Source organism: Podarcis pityusensis (assembly GCF_964106645.2).
Source record: "Podarcis pityusensis genome assembly, chromosome: 7".
Taxonomy (NCBI): Eukaryota; Metazoa; Chordata; class Lepidosauria; order Squamata; family Lacertidae; genus Podarcis; species Podarcis pityusensis.
Window position 1 is genome coordinate 45,843,220 of NC_138031.1, and position 24,330 is coordinate 45,867,549.

The 24,330-nt window shown below is 43.5% G+C and overlaps 1 protein-coding gene across 2 annotated transcripts; it reads left to right on the plus strand.

Annotated features, from left to right (window-relative positions):
* The first annotated feature begins 632 nt into the window (after positions 1–632).
* On the plus strand, positions 633–22,434 carry ANKRD29 (ankyrin repeat domain 29). Of its 2 annotated transcripts, none has more exons than XM_081014472.1 (10): positions 633–974; positions 4,662–4,772; positions 5,272–5,370; positions 8,056–8,154; positions 13,082–13,180; positions 14,196–14,294; positions 17,603–17,701; positions 20,009–20,104; positions 20,631–20,729; positions 22,074–22,434. In XM_081014472.1, exons 1-10 carry the CDS (start codon positions 939–941, stop codon positions 22,155–22,157), a joined length of 921 nt encoding a protein of 306 aa, XP_080870598.1. In that variant the 5' UTR covers positions 633–938; the 3' UTR covers positions 22,158–22,434. The 2 variants fall into 2 exon arrangements, with proteins under 2 accessions (XP_080870598.1, XP_080870599.1); XM_081014473.1 differs by having other exon boundaries at positions 692–974; positions 17,453–17,701.
* Positions 22,435–24,330: the final 1,896 nt, after the last annotated feature.

Genomic DNA, 24,330 nt, shown 5'->3' on the forward strand with positions numbered 1-24,330 from the left:
TCCAGCTGGTTTTGTGGACTACAGTTCCCATCATCTTTGCTAGCTAGGGGTGATGGGAGTTGTAGTCGAAAAGCAGCTGGAGACCCAAGTTTGGTGGTAAAGAAGCTGAGGCCCTTCAAGCCGCACCCACTGCAGGTCTATTCTAGGCAAGTTTTGGAAACCCTGATGGGGGGGGGGGAGGGACATGCAAAGTATCCTGGGAACTGTAGTTTGTATACAATTCCCAGCAAACTACCTTTCCCAATATTCCTGGAATCCTTAATACAGCTTGTCTGCCTGGGGGGGGGGTGTGGCCACACACTCAGGCAAAAATTTTCCCGTTGCTTGAGGACTCAAAGCTCTCGAAGAAGTAACCTTTTTTCAGCCTTTTCAAGAAATCCTAATAAAGGTATTGATCAGCTCACAGAAGGGAAATTTGCGCGTGCACACACCACGGCCAGTAGGCCTCCTTGCACTTTTTTTTTGGCCTTCCTTCTGTCTACCCTCATTTAGGCGCAGAGCCAAATCTCTCGCTTGCAAAGTGCTGCTGCAACGTGCGACGCCCAGCACGAGCACGCGCTTCTCAACGCCCGGCTGCATATCAATTCACCATAGTTGCTAGGTCAGCCGCTTGCGGTGTAACCTAAGCGGGCGAGGGAATTCTCCGAGGGGGCAATGATGAGAGGGCAAAGCGTGCAAGCTGCGAAGGAGAGCAGGCCTCGTGCTGCTGCTGCTGCTGCTGCTGCCTGGCTGGCTGGCAGACTGCCGCGGCTCTTACTCAGACGCCGGCTCGGGCGCGGTGCTGCTGCTGCTGCCGCCGCCGCCTGCAGCCCTGCAGCCAGCTCTGCTCCAGCGGCTCCGTAAGGCGAGCCAATGATCGCTGTCGTGCCGACGCCGGGGAAGGCCTGGGAAGGAAGTGCTGCTGGGGAAGCGATGCGGCTTCGCTGGGTTTGGCAGGCATGAACCACTTTGGGGATCTCACCATGTCCTTCAAGGTAAGCTTTTCCCCAGCCGCGCTGCTGTTCGGCTTCTTCATCATCTTCCAAGCGCTCCTGCGGCTGTGACCCGTTATCACTGCAGATGCCATGGCAGGCCTGCCTCTGGCTTTGCGGGGTAAGCTGGGCTCCTCTCTTTTCTCCTAAGCGCCAATGCAGCTGGCGGGAACCAGGTGGCTGGCTAAAGCAATGTTTGCTTTTTATTAAACGGCGATCGGGGTGGGAGAGTGTTGAAAGGTTAAGCATGTGGAGTGTGGGCGAGGCATTCATTTTCAGGCTCGGATTGAGACTGAGCTGCGGTCTCTGTGTGTGTGTTTTAAACTGAGCGGTGCCAAGAAGTGGTGCCGTCCACTTCAGGATGAAGCCTTTCACCCACTAATCCCAGATGTGCGAAAACTGGCCATGTTGAGGGGAAAGCTCTCTGTCCATGCACAAAAGCACTCCTCTTTTCTCCTAACTATTGCACGTGCAGTGTGGCAGATGAGACCTAGCATCAGAAACATGCCCTGTGTGGAGCAGTGTTGGAGGAGGAGACGTTTTCTGCACAACGCAGACATAACATGTTCGAGGGTGCTGTATAGAGAAAAGAGTTTGCGCGGAATTATTTGTGCATTTATTATTAATATTCTTGATTTTTTTTACCTCAGAAGTAATTCAGGAAGTCTCAAGGCAGCTCACAGCAAAACCAACACAGACTGAAAAAATAATAGTTTTAACACAGCAATTAAAGTAATGAACTGTGGATTATAATAATTTCAGTTTGTGTGCAGCCAAGCACCTGCTGAAACAAGTTGGCTTCTGCCATTGGCCAGAATGCAAGGAACAAGGAGCCAAGCTGGCCTCCCTCCACAGAGCATTGCATATTTTACATGCCACAACCAATAAGGCCCTCTCTCTTGTACCTTTATGTCTGCCCACCCCCACTTTTGCTCACTCTTATATTGTATGAAATTTGAGGCTGTGTTATGCAAGAGGGGTGCTGTCAAACTTCCTGCCCCCAGTCATATATTGAAAAAACAAGTTGAAAGTGTTGCACTGCATAGCCTTGCCCCATGCTGTCGACATGTGCACTGGCTATAGGATTCCCTATCTGAGTGAGATCCCTGGTACATTTCCACCAATAGTTTCTTCACTGGCTGGCAGTGGCTCTCCCGTGTCTCAGGCAGGGATCTGTCCCGTTCCTTGTTACTTGACCCTTTTAGCTGGAAATTCTGAGTAATAGTTCTGAAAAATGAAGGTGATGCTTGTCAGTTGTTCTTACTTGGTTATGCTGTTTAGTCAGAGAGAGCGTGTTATCATACTAGGGTGGTAATAAATTAAGATAGGCCGGACTTCAAGGATTGCAGTAAGAAGTCTAAATCCACATAATTCACCCAAGTACATAAAAGAGAGGAGGATTATAACTCAGAAAACAGGTGACAATTGATAAACAGAAATGTTCACCTGAAAGTGTGCTCATTGGTCTCTATATTATGCAGTTCATGTACAGTGGTACCTCGAGTTACATACACTTCAGGTTACAGACTCCGCTAACCCAGAAATATTACCTTGGGTTAAGAACTTTGCTTCAGGATGAGAACAGAAATTGTGCTCTGGTAGCGCGGCAGCAGGAGGAGGCCCTATTAGCTAAAGTGGTACTTCAGGTTAAGAACAGTTTCAGGTTAAGAATGGACCTCCAGAACGAATTAAGTACTTAACCTGAGGTACCACTGTATTCTTGTTTCTTTAAACAGATACTTTCAAGTTTGATGCTGTTTACAAATATTTAATATTTCTCTTCAACCTGCATCTTATTGCAGAACATTTTGTTCATTTGTATGATTGTGTGTTTTTATGAGCGCTTATTATTGGAGTGCTGGAAAGCTAAAGTGCACAAGCTTCCAAAGAAGAAGAAAAAACAAGCACAATGACAGAAAGATACAAAGCTTTTTGTAGGGAATGACATAGTAGTTTGAATTCAGAGAAAATAAGCTTTTCCAGAGACAGAGTAGTTGGATTTTCCTCAGGAAATGGGCAACATCTCAACAATCCCCTAAAAACAACAATTATGTCATCTGGAGAGGATCTATCTTTTCCTTATGCCCTTTGTTAAGCTTTTACCCAGATAATTTTATTATTTTTGGTTGGTTGGTTGGTTGGTTGGTTGATTAAAATCGACATAAATTTGTATAGGAGTAAAACAATAGAACCCACCCACCCCCGGTCTCTGTTTTTGGAAAAGATGCATATGTGTCACATCCAGCTCCATTTTAGAAGAAGCATTCCCTCCTGTGTAGAAGAAAAAGAGGGTTTCCTCTTCTAAGGTGACACCTGCCATGTATTGTAATTGTAATCTTTAAAACATCTAATCTGTTTTGTGATTCACAAGCAACAACTTTTTAATTGATTAAAACATTTTAAATGAGTCACTGCACTGAATATCTGAATATTTAAAACCTAACCCTTTGGAATTCATGGCCATGGTCTTGAGGCACACAGGGTGCGGTGGAATTGCATTGTTCCTTCTCTATGTTGCCACATGGCTAACTTTGACTCTGCCTCATTTTAGCCATTCCACCAGCATGACAATGTAGCTTGTGTTCCTCTAGCATACCAGGGTGTTGGTTCTGCAAGATTTTATGCCCCCTTAGCTGCTGTATGAAGGACACAGGTGGTGCTGTGGTCTAAACCACAGAGCCTAGGGCTTGCTGATCAGAAGGTCGGCGGTTCGAATCCCCGCGACGGGGTGAGCTCCCATTGCTCGGTCACAGCTCCTGCCCACCTAGCAGTTTGAAAGCACTTCAAAGTGCAAGTAGATAAATAGGTACCGTTCTGGCAGGAAGGTAAACGGCGTTTCCGTACGCGGCTCTGGTTCGCCAGAAGCAGCTTAGTCATGCTGGCCACATGACCCAGAAGCTGTATGCCAGCTCCCTCGGCCAATAAAGCGAGATGAGCGCCGCAACCCCAGAGTCATTCGCGACTGGACCTAACAGTCAGGGGTACCTTTACCTTTAGCTGCTGTATATTGAATATAGGGCTTTGCCCTAAAAACTATTCTTGTGTGCTTGTTTCACAATGGGCTGATCCCTTTCTGTTCTGATGCATATCTTATCCACCCTTTTGTGACCAAGGGTGTTACAGGTGAGCCAAGTTGGTGTGCTATGTGTGGTCTTTCTAGAGCAGAGCTTTCCAAACTTTTCATGTTGGTGACACACTTTTTAGACATGCATAATTTCGCGACACAGCAATTCAGTTTTGCATGATTTCGCAACACAGTGATTCAGTTTTATTATCAAACTAGAGCTTATACTAACCCCTTTCCAGGCCCAGGAGGAGCCTGGGGAGCGTTCGCGTGACACACCTACACACTGCAGCCGATACACTAACGTGTCACGACACACAGTTTGGAAAGCTATGTTCTAGAGCATAAAATAATGACTCTATGCTTGCATTAGTGTGTAGGCCCAATACCCACAGGGTACGAAGGTGTTCTTCGAGAGTCAAATGGGTGGAGACAAGCTTTCCTTTGCGGAACAGCTATGCTTCTGTTAACCACTTAAGAAAACAAAGCAGAGAACATGCACTGTTAAAAGCAAAGGGCCCTTGCCAGGAAAGAAGAAAAAAGATCCCTAGTAGCAAGACTTCACAGATATCCCCACGTTTGTCCAGAATAATCTGATTTTTGTTGCATTTTGGTTTTGTTAACAGAAGGAGACACCACTTGCAAATGCTGCGTTTTGGGCTGCAAGGAAAGGAAACTTGGCACTTCTCCAGCTGCTATTGAACAGTGGGCGTGTGGATGTGGACTGCAAAGACAGTGTAAGGACTTTGTGCATGACAGGAACAGATGATTTGCATCTGTTTGCATAATCTGGTCTAGCGGGAGAGTGGGGAAACTTGACATGAATGCATTATTTTCTTCATATTGAGTGTGCTCAAAAGCAGGAGTCAAACAACACGTTACATGGCAGTTACATGACTGGGACTCCCCTTGCACTTTTATTTTTCTTAAAAAGCAGTTTGCACACCTTCCAACAGTTTGCAAACCCTCCAACATATTTCAGCAGAAAATCGAGACTCGCTGATTGGAGTGCTGGGATTCATTTTGCACAGAAGCCATAAACCCTAGCATCCTCTTGTGCTCAAAGTATGGGAACTTTCAATAGTTACTCAGCAGGGATCACAAAGCATTTTGCATGTGCCAAAAGGTCTTCCCTTCTCTATTGAGCAGGTGCAGAGAAATTATCTACAGCCTTCAGGTTTGCATGGCTTTCTATCCTATTTTTAAGATAATGAGTTTGTATTTCTTTATGCCCAGCTTGGTTCAACAACGCTTATGGTAGCATCATACTATGGTCACAAAGAATGCGTGCGAGAATTGGTGCTGCAAGGAGCTGATATCAACCTTCAGAGAGAGGTACGATAGAATTCTTAATTTTAAAAGGGATTGCAAGAAAGACTGGGCCAAAATGCAAGATTCAAGACCTATTTTATTGTGAGAACTTGTGGCTGTCCGCAATGAGTGACATTTATGCGGTCAGCAAGTTTGGGTCCTGGTTAGTAGATACAGCTAAGGGCCCCCAAAGATGAGCAATAGGATGTCACAATGCCCTAGTTAGTACGATTAGTTCCTGATGTAATAAGCCAAGATATGCATGAGCGTTGTGTACTTGTATACAGTCCCTATGCAAAAAACCCCCAGAAAAAACAAGTCAGGAAGCTCAAATTAACCATAGATTTCCATTTCATATAAGCCAGGAACAACATTGATGGCTTCTAAAGAAGAGGATTAGGAAGTCAACTTTCATTTAATTTAAAGTTGGCTTTTGAATCCTGGCTTGTTTAGAATCCACCTTAAGACCCCAGTTTGCACTTAACAGGAAACTCGGATTAACTGCAGCTTCCTGGTTTATTTCTTCGCTTGTGGGGAGCTAGCAAGAGCAAAGGGGGTAGCTGGAGGTGCATGAAGGTCATACATAACCTAGCCAATTAAGCCGGGATTAAATTGTGTAAACACGGCCAGTATCTTTGACTGATGACAGAACACAGAAATGAGTCAGAATAGTGGAGTTGATATTTTGAATTTCCTTGGTTACTTGCAACCAGGATATCAATCTCTTGCTGTAGGGTTGTCAGCCTCTTATCTGGCTTCTGTACAAGCAGGAGACATCATTTGCCATTAAACAGCAAGCAGTGTAGTTCAACTCAGACTTGGCCTGACAATTGGAGGTTGCTATTCTCCCAGGATGGTGCTTCTAATTCCCCTCCATCATTATAGCATTTTAATCAACTTCTTTCCTAACAGGCTTTTAAGTGCCTTTCTCAAAAGGACTACAGGATATAGTGACAACCACATCCTCATTTTAACATATCCTGTTTGTATGCACAGCTTTTAATTGCAGCTCTCACTGTTGCTTTTTAAACTTAGAGAGAAAGTTAATCACCAGTGAAATTTGCCACCTTTTCCATGGTAGGGTTCCTCTGTTTTGCATAGCTGTTTGACAGGCAGAAATGCAACAGGTGGAGATTTCCTTATCAAGGCATCTCAGCACTGGGAAAGGCTTCACACATTAAATTTTTATCTGTGCAGATATTAAATGCACAGATACCTTATGAGAAGAAGGAATGGCAAGCTTGATTTGGTGATATCAGAATTCCCTCCAGTAGCAAATAATTTGTCTGTCTAGGCCTGCATTAGAATTATTCAAAAACTTAGCATCTTGATAGTGCAGCAGGAGCCTGGAGTCATTTTTTCCTGATAACAGAAAACAGGTATATGTCTAAAGAATGACATAATTCTCATCTATTTACAAAATATGTGTGTATACCTGTCTTGGTTACCTAAAATTAGGATAGTGGTCCCTTTGATGACATCTGCAAATTGCAACATTACCAGATCTACTGGTGGATAATAGGAGTTTTCCTAGATGAATTTAAAGATGGTTAGAATTGCTTTAGAAGTTGCTGGTATGAGGCTTTCATCCAACAAAGCCCTTAATGTATGTGAGCAGCTCCATTATCTCAGTGTACTTAAGCATCTGATAAAGAGACCTAGGAAAATAAAGCTAGCTGTCCACTTGACCTAACTCTGAGGATCTTGTTTGAAGTGTTCCTTCAACAAGGGGAAGGCATAGCAACACATCTCGCTAAACTTATTTTAATGTATCCCATTTGATGTACAGATGACCGGTTTGCCATATGGTCGCATGCATGCTTTTGTAGCTAACCACTTGGTAAACGGTTTAATGTATTTGTTCCTAGAGCCAGTGTGGTGTAGTGGTTAAGAGTGGTGGACTCGTAATCTGGTTAACCAGGTTCGCTTCCCCGCTCCTCCACATGCAGCTGCTGGGTGACTTTGGGCCAGTCACACTCCTCTGAAGTCTCTCAGCCTCACTTACCTCACAGAGTGTTTGTTGTGGGGGAGGAAGGGAAAGAAGATTGTTAGCCACTTTGAGACTCCTTAGGGTAGTGATCAAGCGGGATATCAAATCCAAACTCTTCTAGATAACTTGGGATTGTGGTTTAAAACAAATTCTAGAATGGTTATAATACAACATCAAATCATGGGTTATGAAATTGGCTTCAGAAGCTCTCCCCACTGAGATGCAGGAGGAGAAAAAGGGGGGGGGGAGTGTGCAACCCAAGTCATGTGCACATAGCACTAACTAAACCATGGTTTAACATTATGTGTATACTAGGCCGCTGCCTTCCTTTCCCCTCACAGCTGTGTTACAGAAATTTAACAGGTTGTTTTTTCAGTTGTTCTATCCCTAAGCTATGAAAAGTAGTATTTGAATTTTGGCTTTGTTACTCATTTTGAAAGTTGTTTTTTTTTAAAGTGTTGGCTGGGAGTGATGGGAGTTGTAGTCCCAATACAACTGGAAGGCACAATGGTTGGTGAAGGCTGTCCTGGAATCTTCCAGAATAGAATCATGTGGGAATGTTTTAACTGACGAGCAGCTGCTGCTAGATATGAGAATTTGGATTTGCACATTTCAAGCATTACCAACTTTAAAATAAGGTTTTAAAAGACATTGTTATGTAGATTAAATGAAATGTACTTACATACCTAATCCATGGGCTTTATGTTTCTCTTTTTCAGTCTGGTGCCACTGCCCTGTTCTTTGCTGCACAACAAGGTCACAACGATATCGTGAAGTTTCTCTTTGAGTATGGAGCCTCCACAGAATTTAAAACCAAAGTAAGAGATTGTGCTTGGCTTTAACACGATGATGAATTTTGGCAGGCAGGGATTTGGCATGGAGAGCAAGCGAGAGGCCCATGATATAATTTTGCTTCTTGCCACACAGTTCTCTGGCAGGATACGTTCGGCTCAGGCTTTTACTGCTCCATTTTCATTGTATAAGTGCTGCTCCATTTCCTAATAATTTTTACTCTTTCCGTTGCAAAAGGGCAGAACCAGAGCTGACCAGATTGGTTGTCTCTTTTATGCTACCCAGTGGTGTGAAGTCAAGAAGCAATATCTAAAATGGGAAAAAAGAAAGACAGAAAGAGGCCACTCTGCTTGGAAGTCAAGTTGTATGGAATTTACAGCTGCAGGCACTCAGGCAGCTGGATTTTTTTGAAAAGATGCTGTCATTTCATGTTTAACATGACAGGAGTAGCTACTGTATACCTGCCAAGATAAGACTAAATAACTCATGTGCTTTAGGCTGTCAGATGACCGTGGCCTGAATTGTGAAAGAACTGACTCCTTTCTGTAGTCAATGCCACCTGCACAACTGCTTTAGGCAAAATCTGTTTCTTTGTGCTAGCATGAAATCACCTATGGCTCATGCAAAATGCACTCGTCTCACCTTCACCTTTTCTACTCTTGCGCTATATTCTTCATATTAGGGAAGAGTTGAATGTAGGGCAATTTTCCCATCAACTTTTGCTGTTGGCCACCTGTTAAAACAATTTCTCACTGAATTTAACTGAACGGAAGCAAACAAAGCACGGAAGTGCACAGATTTGAAAGAGATCTTAGAGTGCTAAGGAAGGACAGATCCACAGAACTGAAGCACCAGTTTCTGTCCTTAGTTTTATGGGACTTAAGAGTCTGTGGCTGCTTTAGTCTCGGAAACAAGGGTGGTATCCAATTAAGTTTTACGTAGAGTAGACTCATTAAAATTAATGGACCTAACTTAGTCATGTCTGTTAATTTCAATGGTTCTCCTCGGAGTAAAACTTAGCTGCATACTACCAAATGACAGTATTCCAACCTAGTGCACAAATCCGTGATGACCTTGTTTTGTTACATTTATTTACTTCTGGAGTTCTTTCACCCTCACCAAAACCTTGTTTTTTATTTATTTCATACTTGTAGGCAACCAAAGCTGAGGCACTGGCCCAGCTTGAACATCACACAATAATTTAGCATGATGAGAATGAGCCTAGCTAAGCCTTTGGCTCTGCTGCGGTGCAAGGAGGAGTTTGGAAGCTTTTTTTTCATCCCCGCCCCCTTTATTAACCACAGCTTGTTGTGTCATCCGAACCTCTCAAATTGTGGATGATCATAATTATGAAGCTGGCTTGTTTCAGCAAACTAGTTAAGGTTAGCCACGGTTTAGAGTCCAGATCATGTAAAAGCAGGAAATTTATCGAACTCTGCACAGAGGAAATGCACGAGTTCCTCCTTGCAAACGTTTGCCCTGGAAGATCAAAAGCAAGAGAGATGAGAATTGTGCGTATTTCTTTTCAGAACTTAATGTAATATGAAAATCTATAATAAGTCAGCCAGTGCCAGAGAGAGAGAGGGAGAGAGTGAAAGGGAGCACTCTCTCACATTAAGGCACGCACAGTATTTTTGCTATTTACGTACCGCTTAATTATCCAAGGTCTTAAGTGGTGTACATAAGGTAAGTGGTGTACATAAGGATGTAGCCTTCTGCATTCATGTGGCTGGGTAGGTAGTCAGGAGAGATTGGCTTTTGCTTTCCTTCCAGATTGCACAGTAACACGGCAGTGGCAATATTCCGAAGTAGTGTTATTGGGATGTGCATGTGGCGGCGGGGGGAGGACTGTAGCAGGGAACCAGAAAAATTAGAGAGCATGCACAGCTCTTTATAGCACATTGCACTGCATGTTGGTTTGTTAAAAAAAAGAAAGAAAGCATTTTGCAATAGCTGGAACCCATTGTCATTACTGTCATGAAATGCACAGCATCAGCAATATGATTTCTGCCTTGGCTTTTCTGGTTTGAAAAGATCTCGCATGTGTAACGCCAGCATTATGCAAAAGTCTCTGCTTTAATTTGCTGGTGTGCAATTGTGCCAGGATGGTTTTCATTTCTCGGAATTTCCAGCGTATTTGCCAGAGACAGCGGTGCAGCCTCAGCTTCTAATTCCCTACAGATGTAGCCAAAATTGTTCCAGAGTTAACATAAACAACGGCATCCAGTACAAAAAAATGATGAGGAATGTGAAACACCTTCCCTAGGAAGCAGTGCTTGTCATTACTTTTTAGATGAGGAGGAATAGAGAAATGTCTTAAGTGTAGGAATGAGCATTCATCCTGATTTGCCTGCAGGGTGTTTTATATGTTTTCCAGTTAATCGTTTGTTCACTTCACACTTTTCAGTGCTTGTCTCTACCACCTTCCTGTCCAGAAAATGGTCTGTTTCTTTTTTTAAAGTGGATTTGTTACAGACCTCAGAACCTCTGTGGGAGCAAGTTGCTCACTGGCAGCTCTCCGTGGTGCTACAACTACCAGCCTTCACCTGTGGGAACTTGGTAGAAATGGGTCAAAACAGCTCTTTCCATTGCTGACAGACCAGCTGAACCATTTCCATCTCAGCCAACTCTAAGAGGGTTTTTACCTCCCCCCCCCCATGCTTTTTTCCTTTTGTGTCATGGAATATCCTCTTTGTAAAATCCATCTGCAAACCATGCTTTGAGGCTTTGCAGCTGGGGAGCTGGATAAAAATGTGTTAAATAAATAACGCCCCCCTCCCACTGCTTACCTCTTTTACATCTGCCCCGTCAGTAATGTCACTTTTCCCTCAGCCAGGCTTCAAAAGCCCTGCTAAGAGAAAAAGTAAAAAAGGAAGGAGACTTCATGGAAATACACAACCAGAGAGCAGGACGGCTCACTTCATCTGACCTGCTTTCTCTTTTAATTGTGCCTCCCAGTTCCCAGCTGCATGATATGTGAAAGGGCAGGCCTTACTTCAAGAGACTGATACAGTTTCGTTTTACATGACATCTCATAAAATTGTAGAGTTGGAAGGGACCCTGAGGATCATCTAGTTCAACTGCCTGCAATGCAGGAATAGGCCAGTACAGGGATCAAATATGTGATCTTGGCGTTATCAGCACCACACTTTAACCAACTGAGCTAACATGTTGGCAGGGGTGGGGGCTGACTTTTGGAACAAAAAAATTGTTGGGATCCAGTGCTAGTGATTTTATGGATGTCTGTTGTAATCAGTGCTTTTTTTCTAAAAAAAATGTTTAGGGGTACTCTCATTTTCCTACTCATGCAGTATTGAAATACTGCCTCTCAATGAGGCCAAACGTAGATTCACAAAATGTTTAGGGGCGTGTTTGTTATTTATACCCTGCCCTTCTGGCTGGATTTCCTCAGCAACTGGGTGGCTTACAACATAACTAAAACCATAATAAAAACATCAGTCCTTAAAAACTTCTCTAAATAGAGCTGCCTTCAGATGTCTTCTAAAAGTCTGATAGTTGTTTATTTCCTTGACATCTGAAGGGAGGGCTTTCCACAGGGAGGGTGTAGATACCAAACTTCATGAATGACTGTAATTAAGAAGTCATAATGTCATAGCCAGTATAACAGGGCCTGTGGCTTTGCAGCAAGACCATTAAAGTCCAAGAAGAAGAAGAAAGCCAAGTTCATGCTGGAGGAAAGAAGAAAAGTGCTTTCCTGTTTGAAGAGACCCTGGTTATCAAATCCTTGGATGGGGAATGTTGCTGGAAACTATAAGTGACAGCTGTTTGAAGTAATATAGTGTGGACAAGTTAGCAGAAAAAGCCATGTTCAGAATTTCACGTTTTAGGTACAGTCGTACCCCTGGATGCGAACGGAATCCGTTCCGGAGCCCCGTTCGCATCCTGAAGCAAACGCAACCCATGTCTGCGCGTGTGCGGGTTGTGATTCACCACTTCCGCACATGCGCGTGACATCATTTTGAGCGTCTGTGCATGCGCGAGTGACAAAACCCAGAGGTAACGCGTTCTGTTACTTCTGGGTCGCCGCGGAGCGCAACCTGAAAACGCTCAACCCAAAGCTACTTCAACCCGAGGTATGACTGTACAGTGGTACCTCAGGTTACATACGCTTCTGGTTACATACGCTTCAGGTTACAGACTCCGCTAACCCAGAAATATTACCTCGGATTAACAACTTTGCTTCAGGATGAGAACAGAAATCGTGCTCCAGCGGCGCGGCAGCAGCGGGAGGACCCATTAGCTAAAGTGGTGCTTCAGGTTAAGAACAGTTTCAGGTTAAGAACGGACCTCCGGAACGAATTAAGTACTTAACCCGAGGTACCACTGTATATGGGAATTATGTGTTGTTCAGCGGTGGGGTTGATAGCTACATACAGGGACAGTTTCCATTCATTGTGAACTAAACAGGGTCGCTTCCAACTCTACAGTTCTATGAGTATTTGAATATTTATTAAGCCCTCAACAAGATACACGTATTCCTCCCAAAGTTCTTGTTCCAAGGCCAGGGCTTAAATCAGAGCCTTCCAAACTGTGTGTCGTGACACATTAGTGTGTTGGCTGCAGTATGTAGGTATGTTTTGAGAACGTTCCCCACGCTCCTCCAGGGGATGGAAAGGGGTTAGTTTAACCTCTGACTTGATAGTAAAACTGAATTACAGCGTCACGAAATGCTGCGAAAATGAATTACAGTGTCGTGAAATTAAGCATATCTAAAAAGTGTGTCACCAACATGAAAAGTTGGGAAAGCTCTGGTTTAAATTCTGCCACCGCCAGCAGCTTCCCCTGGCATTATCTGCGGAACTTCCATTTGATTTCTTCATTGCTATTATTGTACTGAAATGCAAGACGTAGGTGGTATTCTACAGCCTTTGTCTTTTCCCCTTCACTTGTGCCTATTTTGTGCTTTCTTTTTACTCCCCGACCCCCTTTCAGGATGGAGGCACTGCTCTGTTAGCTGCGTGTCAGTACGGGCACATGAGAGTGGTGGAAACATTGCTGAAGCATGGTGCCAATGTTCATGATCAGCTTTATGTGAGTTTACTTGAAGTTGGCCTTCAGCCATTCTGACCCTCCCTTTCCCCTGGAATGTTCAAGGTTTAAGGAAACCTTTCCGGGATTCATTTTTTCTGTTAATGAGAAAGCAGAGTGCTCTGGAACTGGTGTTTCTGTGCTACTATACGTGCTGGAAAGGAGTTGGTGGAAAATTCAAAGCTTGCCCAGTATGCCAGCTCCTCCTTACACTTTGAGCCATTCTACACATTACACAGAATGAGAAGGCAAAATTATAAGCTGTACATGTTTAATATTGCACATGGAGATTGGGAATAATGGAAACTGCCTTTTATGAAGTTTCCCTGCAGAGAGTTCTCTTGTGCACCCAAGCCCAGGAGAGGGGCAGCTACTTCAAACAGCTCTTTTGAGAAGCACTTAAAGGCAGCCCTCCATGCTGGAACTGGAATGTGGGGACTGCCTTTAAGCGCTGTTTGAAGCATCTAACGTACTTCTCCTGCGAGTCAGTGGGTGGCAGCAGAGGAGAGGGTGGTGGAGATTCTCCTTTCCCACCTGCTTTTGCTGCTGCCCACTGGGTCGTAGGAGAAGCATGTGTGCTGCTTCAAATAGCACTTTTGGATAGGATATGAAATATGTAATGCACTTTAAAGCAATGATTGAAAGGAAGTTATTCTTAAAACCAAAAATCTGATCAGCTTCTGTTGCTCAGCAGCACTTGCAAAGGACTTCCACAAGAGGCAGACTTCAAATGCACATTTGCTGGAACCATTACTCAGAAAGCACCAGGGTTTATTGTTTAATCTTTAAATTGATTACATGAAAGACTGGAAGCAGACTAATTAAAGAGCAAGCTTGCTTTCTGCATTCATCAATGCTGCAGAAATATATCGGTAGTTATGAAAAAGATAATTCAGTATATAAGCAGTCTTGCTATGCTTGTGGGCTAATGGAGGAAAGGAAGAGTTCAATGGTTCTGTTAAGAAATCTTTTTTTGCCAGCTTAAAAGCTAATTAAATATTTTATTTAAAAAATTAAGGATGGAGCTACTTCCCTTTTCCTGGCTGCCCAAGGTGGTTACCTGGATTTAATTCGGCTATTGCTGTCTTCTGGAGCAAAGGTCAACCAGCCAAGGCAGGTAATGTTCAGCATTGTTAAGACACAGACAATGTTTGTTACCCTCCCTTATTTATTTTTAAGATTGATATTGCCTAGATTTTCCCCTTCATCTGTTCATGTGCTAAGACTAACCAGCTGTGCCTTGGTGCTGACTACATTCCAGTTATTGGTGTGCCTTTGATATGGAAGTTAATATTTGATCAAATTTGGATACATGTGCTGCTGTTGGGTTTTCTATAAAGACTGCCGAGGTTGTAGTTTAACTTCCTCTAATACTTGGCATTTCTGGTTATGCATTCTTACTTAGATTATAGGTATTTCCTAGAATCTGTCCCATGGAACAGTTGAAGGAGGTATGTGTGCCATGGAATCCTTAGAGGACACAAAAGTCAGAAAGTTAGGCAAGAAATTTGTTCTCTCTCCCCAACAAGACCAGAACAGCTACAAGGGGTGGAAAACCTCAGGCATGTGGACCATATGTGGCTCTCCTGGGCTTTGTCTGGCCCTAAGCCATGCTCCCTGCTCAAGCTGCACCTTTTCACTGACCCTTTTCTGTGTCCATCATAGTGCCTTTGCCCGGCTGGAAGGTGTCTGTCAACTGTGGATAATATGCCTGTTTCTTGAGCATGGAAGCCTCTGGGTGTGTACATGTGAAAAAGCCTCTTCACTTTCAGGGCTCTGGGATGTAACATTTCCCCACCCATTTTTGGCTTTGGCCCTGCCCACCGCTGGCATGGGGACCAAGGAATGTTCCACATGAGGGACTGTAAGCCCTTGGGCTCAAAGAGGCTCTCTACTAACAGGAAATGCCCAGTGCCACAGAAATCCAGCGTAAGTCCAGAGCCACCTCCTGACTGAACTATATTGCACCAGAGGTTATTTTCTACCAAGAGTAGATGAAGGTGTAAATGCGGGAAATTGCAGGTTCTGGGTAAGTAGGTTCCTTAAGCATTTACATTCACAGGTTGCTGATAACAAGCATGAACACAAGTGATGTAGCTTCTCATTTGGTATTTCCAGGCACACAAAGCCACGATTAACTATAGGATGTGTAAAAATCATGTTAGCATTCTGTGTTTCCTTATTCCTATAACATAAGAAGAACCCACCTGGATCAGGCCAAAGGCCTATCTCATCCAGCATCCTGTTCTCACAGGCCAACCAATTCCCCATGGGAAATTCACAAGGTGGACCTAAGCGCAATAGCACTCTGTTCTCCTGCAGGTTCCAACCACTGAACCATATGGCCTCTGCAGGTGGTGTTAGAACGTAACCATTGTGGCTGGTAACCACCGATAGCCTTGTTCTCTATTCATTTGTCTACGCTTCTTGAAAGCCCTCTTGTGGGAATGAATTCTTGTGGGAATGAATTCCATAGTTTAAATTTGCACTGTGTGAAGAAATTTCTTTCTTTTGTCATTATTGAATCTCTTTAACATTCAGCCTCACTTTGATTGACTGTATCTGAACTTTTTCCAGTTCCACAGTATCCTTTTTGAGGCAAGGGAACCAGAATTATATGCACTATTTATTGCCTTGTTCCTCATGTGTTTTTGGAATTTCTGCCGCTATCATTATGCTCTTTTCATTTTGCACCAGCCTGTCCACAGGGTTTCAGTTGCTACCTTGATAAACAGGGCCCAAAGCAATCTAGTCCACAAGTAACCCTGTCACCTCCTCAGTTGGCAGATCTACTGTTGACTCAGAAGGTTATGGCCTGAACTAACAGGTTTACTGCAGTTGAGTCTTCTAAGGTTACTAGTTCTAGGAAACACTGACACCTTGTGACACTGAACTTAATTACCTGCCTCAATTTTGCTAGCTGTTAACTTCCAGACTGAGTGTTTACAGGAAATGAGATAAGATAATAAATGTTGCAGTCCTATATATATATCTATTCAGTGGTACTTAGTCCTGGATAATTGTGTACAGGATTGCATCCTAAGTGCCTTGTTTGGTTCCCACTAAGGTCCATGAAAGCCTTTGCATTTTTTCTTTGTATTAATATTTGCCGGCATCAGTCTGTCTCAGAAAACAGTGGAAGAGTGTGCCTTTGTGGGTAAAGTCAAACCGCTGGAGAGTTACAGTGCCTGCTGTGGCTGCAGAGACATGTTTTATTGCAGGTGGGGCAGATGAAGGTGTTTGCTTTTGCTGCTGTAGGTGCACCATGGCATTTCTTCTCTCTGCACTCCTCATCACTGAACATATCAAGAAATAAGCATTTCAAATCTTCCCCAATTCTACTATTTGAGATTTAAGAAACCTTGGTGATACCATCCACAAACCAACATATGAAAACATACGCAAGCTAACCACAAAATTTAACTGCTGCACAGCATGGTCACTAGTAGAAAACAAAGAGCAATTTCCTTTCTGAAATACAGTGGTACCTCGGGTGACATACGCTTCTGGTTACATATGCTTCAGGTTACAGACTCCGCTAACCCAGAAATAGTACCCCGGGTTAAGAACTTTGCTTCAGGATGAGAACAGAAATCGCGCGGTGGCGGCGCGGCAGCAGCAGGAGGCCCCATTAGCTAAAGTGGTGCTTCAGGTTAAGAACAGTTTCAGGTTAAGAACGGACCTCCGGAACGAATTAAGTACTTAACCTGAGGTACCACTGTACAGAGTTTTAAATTTGCATCCTGTATAAGCTACAAAGAAGCTCATTTCTTATCTCAGCAGAATTATATATTCTATGGTTGGGAAACTGTTTGGGTTTTTTAAAAAAGAAGAAGATGCAAGGCTTTTGTAAACTGAATTGGGCACAGGAAGTAAAACTCAAGAAGCTCCTCTTCCTCAGCCTTGTTTTTCCACTTCAGCACTGTTTAAACTGTTTATTTTTGTTTAAAAAGAGTCCTTCAAAAGAATACAGAACTACACTTCATGACCTGATAACAAACAAAATAGACTCTTGTCTGCGTTAAGCTTTATAAGGAACCAGTACTTCCTGCTTCTTAAACTTTGGTATAGCATCTGATATTAATTAAGGCGTTTAAAACAGAGAAAATACTGTTTGTTATACAGAGTACTGTTTTCATCTTAGTAAGTTATTGAACATTTCATTTGCACTGTTCAAACTTTTATTCAGCCACAAGGACATGCTGAAATATATAGATTCTGTTTGCCTGTTTGCATTCCCTGAACGCTGAGCTGAACACGATGTCCCTTCTCCAGGGGAAAACGGGTTTTCATCAAGGATTCAAGTTCATTTTGTCCTTGAGTTCCAGCCAGAATCTTGTGGTGAGCTGCCAGAGCTGTTCAGCGTGCTGCCTGTATCAAACTGATGGGTCCTGTTTTGCATGTTATTTCGTCTTCTTCTTAAAGGATGGGACAGCTCCATTGTGGATAGCCTCTCAGATGGGTCACAGTGAGGTAGTGCGAGTGATGCTGCTCCGAGGAGCAGAACGAGATGCTACAAGGAGTGTGAGTAGCTGCCTTTTGTTTTGGGGGCTTTATATTAGAAGAAAAGGAGTCAACAGTGCTCTGTGATATGGTGGACAGGGGTTGGGAGCCATGCTTCAACCAGCATGGCCAGTCATCAGAAACTATGGGAGCTGGTGTTTAGCAACCTATGGAGGGCTACATGTTCCCCACCCATATTCTAGAACATCTCATTGGTGTGCTGTGGCAGTCAACACTGCAGAATAGGTTGGCTAGCATCCCTCTCAATTATCTCTCATTGCAAGGGGCATCTTACAACAGAAGGAACAGCTTCTTCTGTTTCCAAGTTGGAGATGTTTTACAAAACCAGAACACAGAATCATACTTAAGAAAAAAGCCAATCCCTTTCCTCTTGGTAATAAAAGTGTAAATTAAACAGTTAACCTCTGTCTCTGAGTGGTCCCTGTCACTGTCTGCCACGTTATTAAGAAAAAATTGGTAGGTCAGTAGCGACAAAGATGTAGTGCTCAGGTCCACTTGGTTATTTGCTATTTCTCAATAGATTACACAGCATGGCCTTGGCATTGAAGGCAAGTTTGAGGGCTGACGCATTTTGGAGGCTCAGTTTAAGATCAAGGATAATCTGTATCTAAAGAACCTTTTATCAAATGTTGCATGCCCAGTAGAGTTCTTTTTCTTGAGCACTAGCCTTCTGTGGTAACTGATGGATTTCATAAGGGTCTGCTGTTCAAAATAAAGTAAAGCCCACTGGACATACAGTTCACTCAAATGAGTAGAATATAATAGATTAGGATTATTCATGTTTAGTAAACCACCAACTGCTACTTAAGAAGAAAAATGTGACGGGCTTTCAAGACTCCCAGTCCTTTATCAGTTCAAGGCTAACAGGGAAAACAGGTCCAAGCATTTTTTCATGTCCAGGTCTTGTGGTTATCCCCAGGTTGCTCCAAGGAGAATGGAAAGCTGCCACCAGCCTTCATTAGCCAGATGCCACTTTGTGTGGTCTTGTCAGGGAAATGCTGCTTCATCCATTACGTAAACCCAGATTTGCCACCAAGTATACATGAAATAGAGAGCTGTAGACATCATCCTCATCACCATTATTATGCACCATCAGGTCCCGGGCGGATTACAGTTTTAGAATTAAAAACAGTTAAAACAAATGACAATCACAGGAAAAGGGTGGGAAATGACTTCCTGGTTTATGTATCTGTGTGGTGCGTACATTTGTGAATTTCACATTTTTAGGTATGTCCTTAAAACCACTTAGTTGTACATCTATAAATTCAATGTGTGTGCTGTTCCTTTGGTCATAGCAGCCATTGTGGTGGGGGGAGAGCTGCAGACTGCCCTCCTGACACCAGCATTGCTACAGCTTACCTGTACAGTACAGGATAAAACAGCAATGGCAAAACTGAGGCTGTGTAGATGCACCAGGGGAAATGCCATATTCGCCCCAGACTCAATGCTGCCTTGTAACAATGCTGGTTTCAACAGGGTGGCTGCCCAAAAGCAAGCAGAGCTGGTGCCATAAAAAGAAGGAAACGGTAGTAGCAATTCTCCCTTTCTCCTCTTCAACCTTACTTAATATTTATTTTGCTGCTGCTTAAGCAGTGGCAAGGCCCTCCACCTCCCCGCTCCAAGGTCCTACCTTGGATGAAGCATTCTGGGCATGCTGGATGCGAGACTGCCCGTGGCACTGCTATGGTTTGCTGCTGACGAAGCCCTATTTAGAGGGAAATTGTACAGTAATTCTAAACCTTTTCCTAATAATTTTAGGTAGTAAACTGCAGCAGGGGCACGGGGAGTCTCAGCCATCGCTCCTAGAATGCTTTACTCCAAGGAATGCTTTGCCCCTGAACCTTTATTGAGAGAGGCAGGGAGCAAGGAGGGAGAGGGCTGCTGATGGCAGCAAGCATGTCATGCTATACCAGGGAAGGCAAGCCCAAGTTAACCAGCCTTACCACCTGAGCCAATTGCTTCAGTTTGCTGAATAGCAATGCTAGCTCAGTTCAATAGGACCTATTCCTAGATTAAGTGACTATAGGATCACAGTCTTAGGAATGTTTCAATGACAATGTTTTTAAACATCAAAGTCTGCAAAGCTAGGTTATGTTTGTCATAAAAGCACTGCTGCTCCATGCAGTAAGGGCATCATGTACAGTAAGGGCACTCGAAGCCTGCTTATGGGAGAAATAACATGCTCTAAATGGGTTATAATGAATGGGAGGACCCTTCCCTTATGAATTCTATACAAGAACAAGTCTGAAACAGGACAAATGGTCATCTTCAATTCATGTTTCTTCTCTCTCCTCCTTTCTGTTGTAGGATGGCACAACTGCTTTACTTAAAGCTGCGAACAAAGGATATAGTGATGTTATAGAGGAATTGCTTAAATTCTCTCCTACACTTGGTTTATTGAAGGCAAGTACTGAGAAAATATTTGGGATGCTCAGAACCATAGTTCTCTTGGATGCTGTGGGAGCTCTAATTTCAGTGCGACTCTCACAGAAGATTGCTCAGTTTGGCTCAAAATCCTAAGTTATTTCAAATATTTTTCTAATATAGAGATGTTAATATAAATCAGAACAGGGTCCTGGGTCTTTTCCCTATTACATATGCAGGCTTCCTCAAACTCGGCCCTCGAGATGTTTTGAGACTACAATTCCCATCATCCCTGACCACTGGTCCTGCTAGCTAGGGATCATGGGAGTTGTAGGCCAAAAGCATCTGGAGGGCTGAGTTTGAGGAAGCCTGACATATGCCATGTCTCAAACTCAGGTGGGTTAAAGTCTTTTTATGCCCACCCATCTGTTGGAAATGGTTGGAAAAGGCTGCATCACTGTTAAGAGACCTGAGATTTAAAACTTTCTTATTATTATTATTATTATTATTATTATTAGCAACATCATCTGCATATAGATATATTTTATGTTTTTGTATATACTAGAATGGAACATCAGCTCTCCATGCAGCTGTTCTTGGGGGCAGCGCTAAAGCAGTAGCACTACTCATAGAAGCGGGAGCAGATCCACTCCTTAGGAACAAGGTAGTGTGCTTTTGTTTTAAGATTGTCAGACCTTAGAAACTGTTAGGAAAGTCTCAATCTTTGAATGAATCTCTTCGTAGAAATTCTTAGTAATTTTAGCCTGAAGTTTTACATTAGGAACAAAAACAGAGAATAAATTCTCCATATTGTGTATTTCCATTAGAGGGCAGCACAACTCTTGGGGAAAATTGTTTGCGTCAACCATTTTCATCCCACAAGGTAATTCTGTTACCTGTTGCAGCAAAATCATCCAAGTTTCAACTGGCACCTTTAAAGACTAACAAATCTGTTTGGGCATAAGGTTTTCTGGACATTTCTGTCATTACAGAATTGCACCACCGCCTCTTCTAAACTTACTGGAGCCTCCACAGTATACTAGAATACAAATCTGTGTAGACCAATATAGTATTTTTCCTCCTCAAGGGAAGCCCAAAGTCAATTCATTACAGATCTAGATGCTACTGAAGCCTGAATGTAAATTTGAGTGTCAGCTGATCCTGCTCTCATGAGTTCCAAAGACAGTAATCATGATTTTATTGGAAATAAATCTATGTTTAATAGTCATTCATCCCTGCAACATAGCATATAGAGCAAGGATGGGGAACATGTGGCCCTCCAGATGTTGCTGAACACCAGCTCTGACCATTGCTCAAGCTGGCTGGGATTGATGGGAGTTGGAATCCAACAAAGTGAGGATGGCCACAGGTTCACCACATCATAGAACCTTTTTGACTCATTTTCTTTCAACTTAAAAGCCAGAAAACGAAAGGCAATAACTTGCACTCCTTGCAGTGTCTTGATGTGCTCCTTGAAGCAGAATTGCTGCCCTGCAGCAGCCCAGGGAAGTCACTAGAATATGATGGGGTAGCTTGCTGAAGACCCCTTTGGATCTGCCCTGGGGATGGGTGTGGGATGTAAACACAGGAGCAGGATAAGGATATAATTAGTCAATATATCCTCTCCTGCACCCCAGAACATTCCCACAATGGGAAGGACAGAGTCCTTCAAATGGTATTGGCCCTAGCCTCAGCCACCATGGTCAGTGGTCAGGGATGTAGTCGAGCAACAATCAGAGGACCACGTTAGCCACCCTAATCTAAGTAATTCCTCACAAGCCAACTTTGAATTATAGTCCCTGTTAAACAAGCCTGCTGAAAGGCTCAGTAATACAGCATTGGTATATTTTCTGATGAGAAGTGCGTGAGTCCACAGTTGAATGTAGCTCAGTGCAGAATGTTGAATGCCAATGCTCCTTTGGGTGATGTTCCTTGAAGTCTGCTGCATGAGAACCAGATGATGAAAGTAGTTTCTCTGGTTTCCAACCAACTTGTGTCTTGTTTCCAGAAAAACGAATTGCCTTCAGATCTAACGAAAAACGAGCGCATCCTACGGCTTCTGCAGACCAGAGAAAAGCACCGAAAGAGCTAATACAGCTTTGCGTCTCAAGAGAGAGCCAGTGAGCCCTGCCCATATTCGCCCTCAAGCAAAGCTAGTTATCCTGCAGAACTGGAAATGTTTTGCTGAGACTCAAGCAACATGCCCTGACTCTTCCTCTGTGAACAAGGTCAGGGTTCTCCATGGAGTGGCACTGCTAAGGTCCTAACACTACTGCACTCACCAGATTTTTGTCTCTGGCTTCAGATGCAGGGAAGACTGGGTCGCTAAGTGGCTTTCCTGAATAAAGTCTTTTTCTGTTCCAGAGAAATATTCCTTTGCTGTAGCATTATCTGTTCCTTGAAGTAAACCTCCTGATCCTTATCAAAAGTTGCACAGGTCTTTTTAGTTGTGCTCTGGCAAGTCCAGTTTGGTCTGAGCCCTTCTCAGGGTCTGCAGATGGCACAGACGGGGGCACCAGCAGTTTGGTTTCTCATAGTGCTTCATGCCTCCTTTTATAGCCCATTGGTGTCATGGTACCAATTAGGCCATTTGCTCACTGGTGTCATAAAGGTTTTTGATAAAAATGTGGCATGTTCAGTTACTTGCAGCAGCACTCCCCTGCTAAGGCACACATCACCTTTTAGATTGTAGTTGTCAAGGTGCGGGGGGGCAGGGTTATCGGGTGGGGTGTGCTTGTGGGGGGGGGATAAGGAAGATGTTGGCAGGGAGGGAGCAAAGCCCAAAGTGGGTGCCACTCCCTTGGGTCTGTCTTCCTGTCCACCCAGTAGGCTGTCAGGAGAGGGACAGCTTCCTCTTGCTGAATTGAACACCCAGAAGAGAGCTGCTGTGATTAGGCTTAGAGTCACATGCAGCTCTAGGGCTGCAGGCTGCCAGCCCCCATCATGTTGGGATGATATAGCTGTTAGCATTCTTTAATACCAAGGCCCACTTCATAAATTATATTCTTACTACACACATAAGTACCTAGTGGTAATCTCTAGACAGATTTCATATTGCCTACCTAATGATGCTTTCCATTTATTTATTCAAGACCTATCTTCCTATATAGAGATTCTGTCTGTCTGTCTGTCTGTCTGTCTGTCATCTATCTATCTAATGCATATCTCATGGAGCTTTGCATCTGTTTATATATTGCCCTTCAAATTATTTATCCAAGTATGGTTTACAATGCGTATTAAGTTTTCCTAAATCTAAGAAAAGCATAATGCATGGTTAAGCCCTTACTCAACTGGTTTGTCTACTACTGAATCCCAGAAGGTTTTTGGAGCTACGTTGAGCAAGCACAATAATACGCTAGGAAGCCCAACCATGCAGGAAAGGCTAGCAAACACATGTTCTATGCAATTTAAATCAATTTTTGAAGAGATTTGCCTTCATTCTGGGATGAGATACTTAAAGCAGGCAAAACAATAAATTTTATTTCACATACTAATTATTTAAAATTGATGCAGGCGTTCAGGATTTCTCTGATTAACTGTTAGGGGGAGGGAAGTATGCTACTATAATATGGGATAAGGGTCTGTGGCTGGGATTCAACTAAGTTGTTGTGAACATGCAAAACTCTCCTCCTCGCCCCCAAATCTGCTCTGGAGGCTTGGGGAACCCCAGAGCAGGCTTGGGGGGCATACAAGGAAGGAGAGAGGGCAAAGCCCCATTGTTCGAGTGAAACTAGCAGTACATTGAAGCCAATCCTATGTGTGTCTGTTAGTCCTTTGGAACATCCCAAGAACAAAGTGAGTAGTGAAAGCCTATTACTCTGTAAAATAATACAGTGGTGCCTCACAAGACGAAATTAATCCGTTCCACAAGTTTCTTCGTCTTGCGGTTTTTTCGTCTTGCGAAGCACGGCTATTAGCGGCTTAGCGGCTATTAACGGCTTAGCGGCTATTAACGGCTTAGCGGCTTTAAGAAAAAGGCAACAAACTCGCAAGAACTCGGAAAACGTTTCGTCTTGCGAAGCAAGCCCATAGGGAAATTCGTCTTGCAGAACGACTCAAAAAACGGAAAACTCTTTCGTCTAGTGAGTTTTTCGTCTTGCGAGGCATTCGTCTTGCGGGGCACCACTGTACAGTTAAGATTATATTTGTTGGATCAAACCAAGGGTCCATCTAGCCCACATGGTGTCCTTTTTCCAACACTGGCCAGCCAAACTGTTCCTAGAAACACACTTGATGGCAACTGTTGTCCCCCATTGGTATTCAGG

Bases quoted from the DNA above. Each gene is read 5' to 3' on its own strand.
- ANKRD29 (XM_081014473.1), top strand. From the start codon at position 939: ATGAACCACTTTGGGGATCTCACCATGTCCTTCAAG. The intron at 13,181-14,195 runs GTGAGTTTACTT...TAAAAAATTAAG, and splicing joins ATGTTCATGATCAGCTTTAT to GATGGAGCTACTTCCCTTTT. The intron at 17,702-20,008 runs GTGAGTAGCTGC...TTTCTGTTGTAG, and splicing joins AACGAGATGCTACAAGGAGT to GATGGCACAACTGCTTTACT.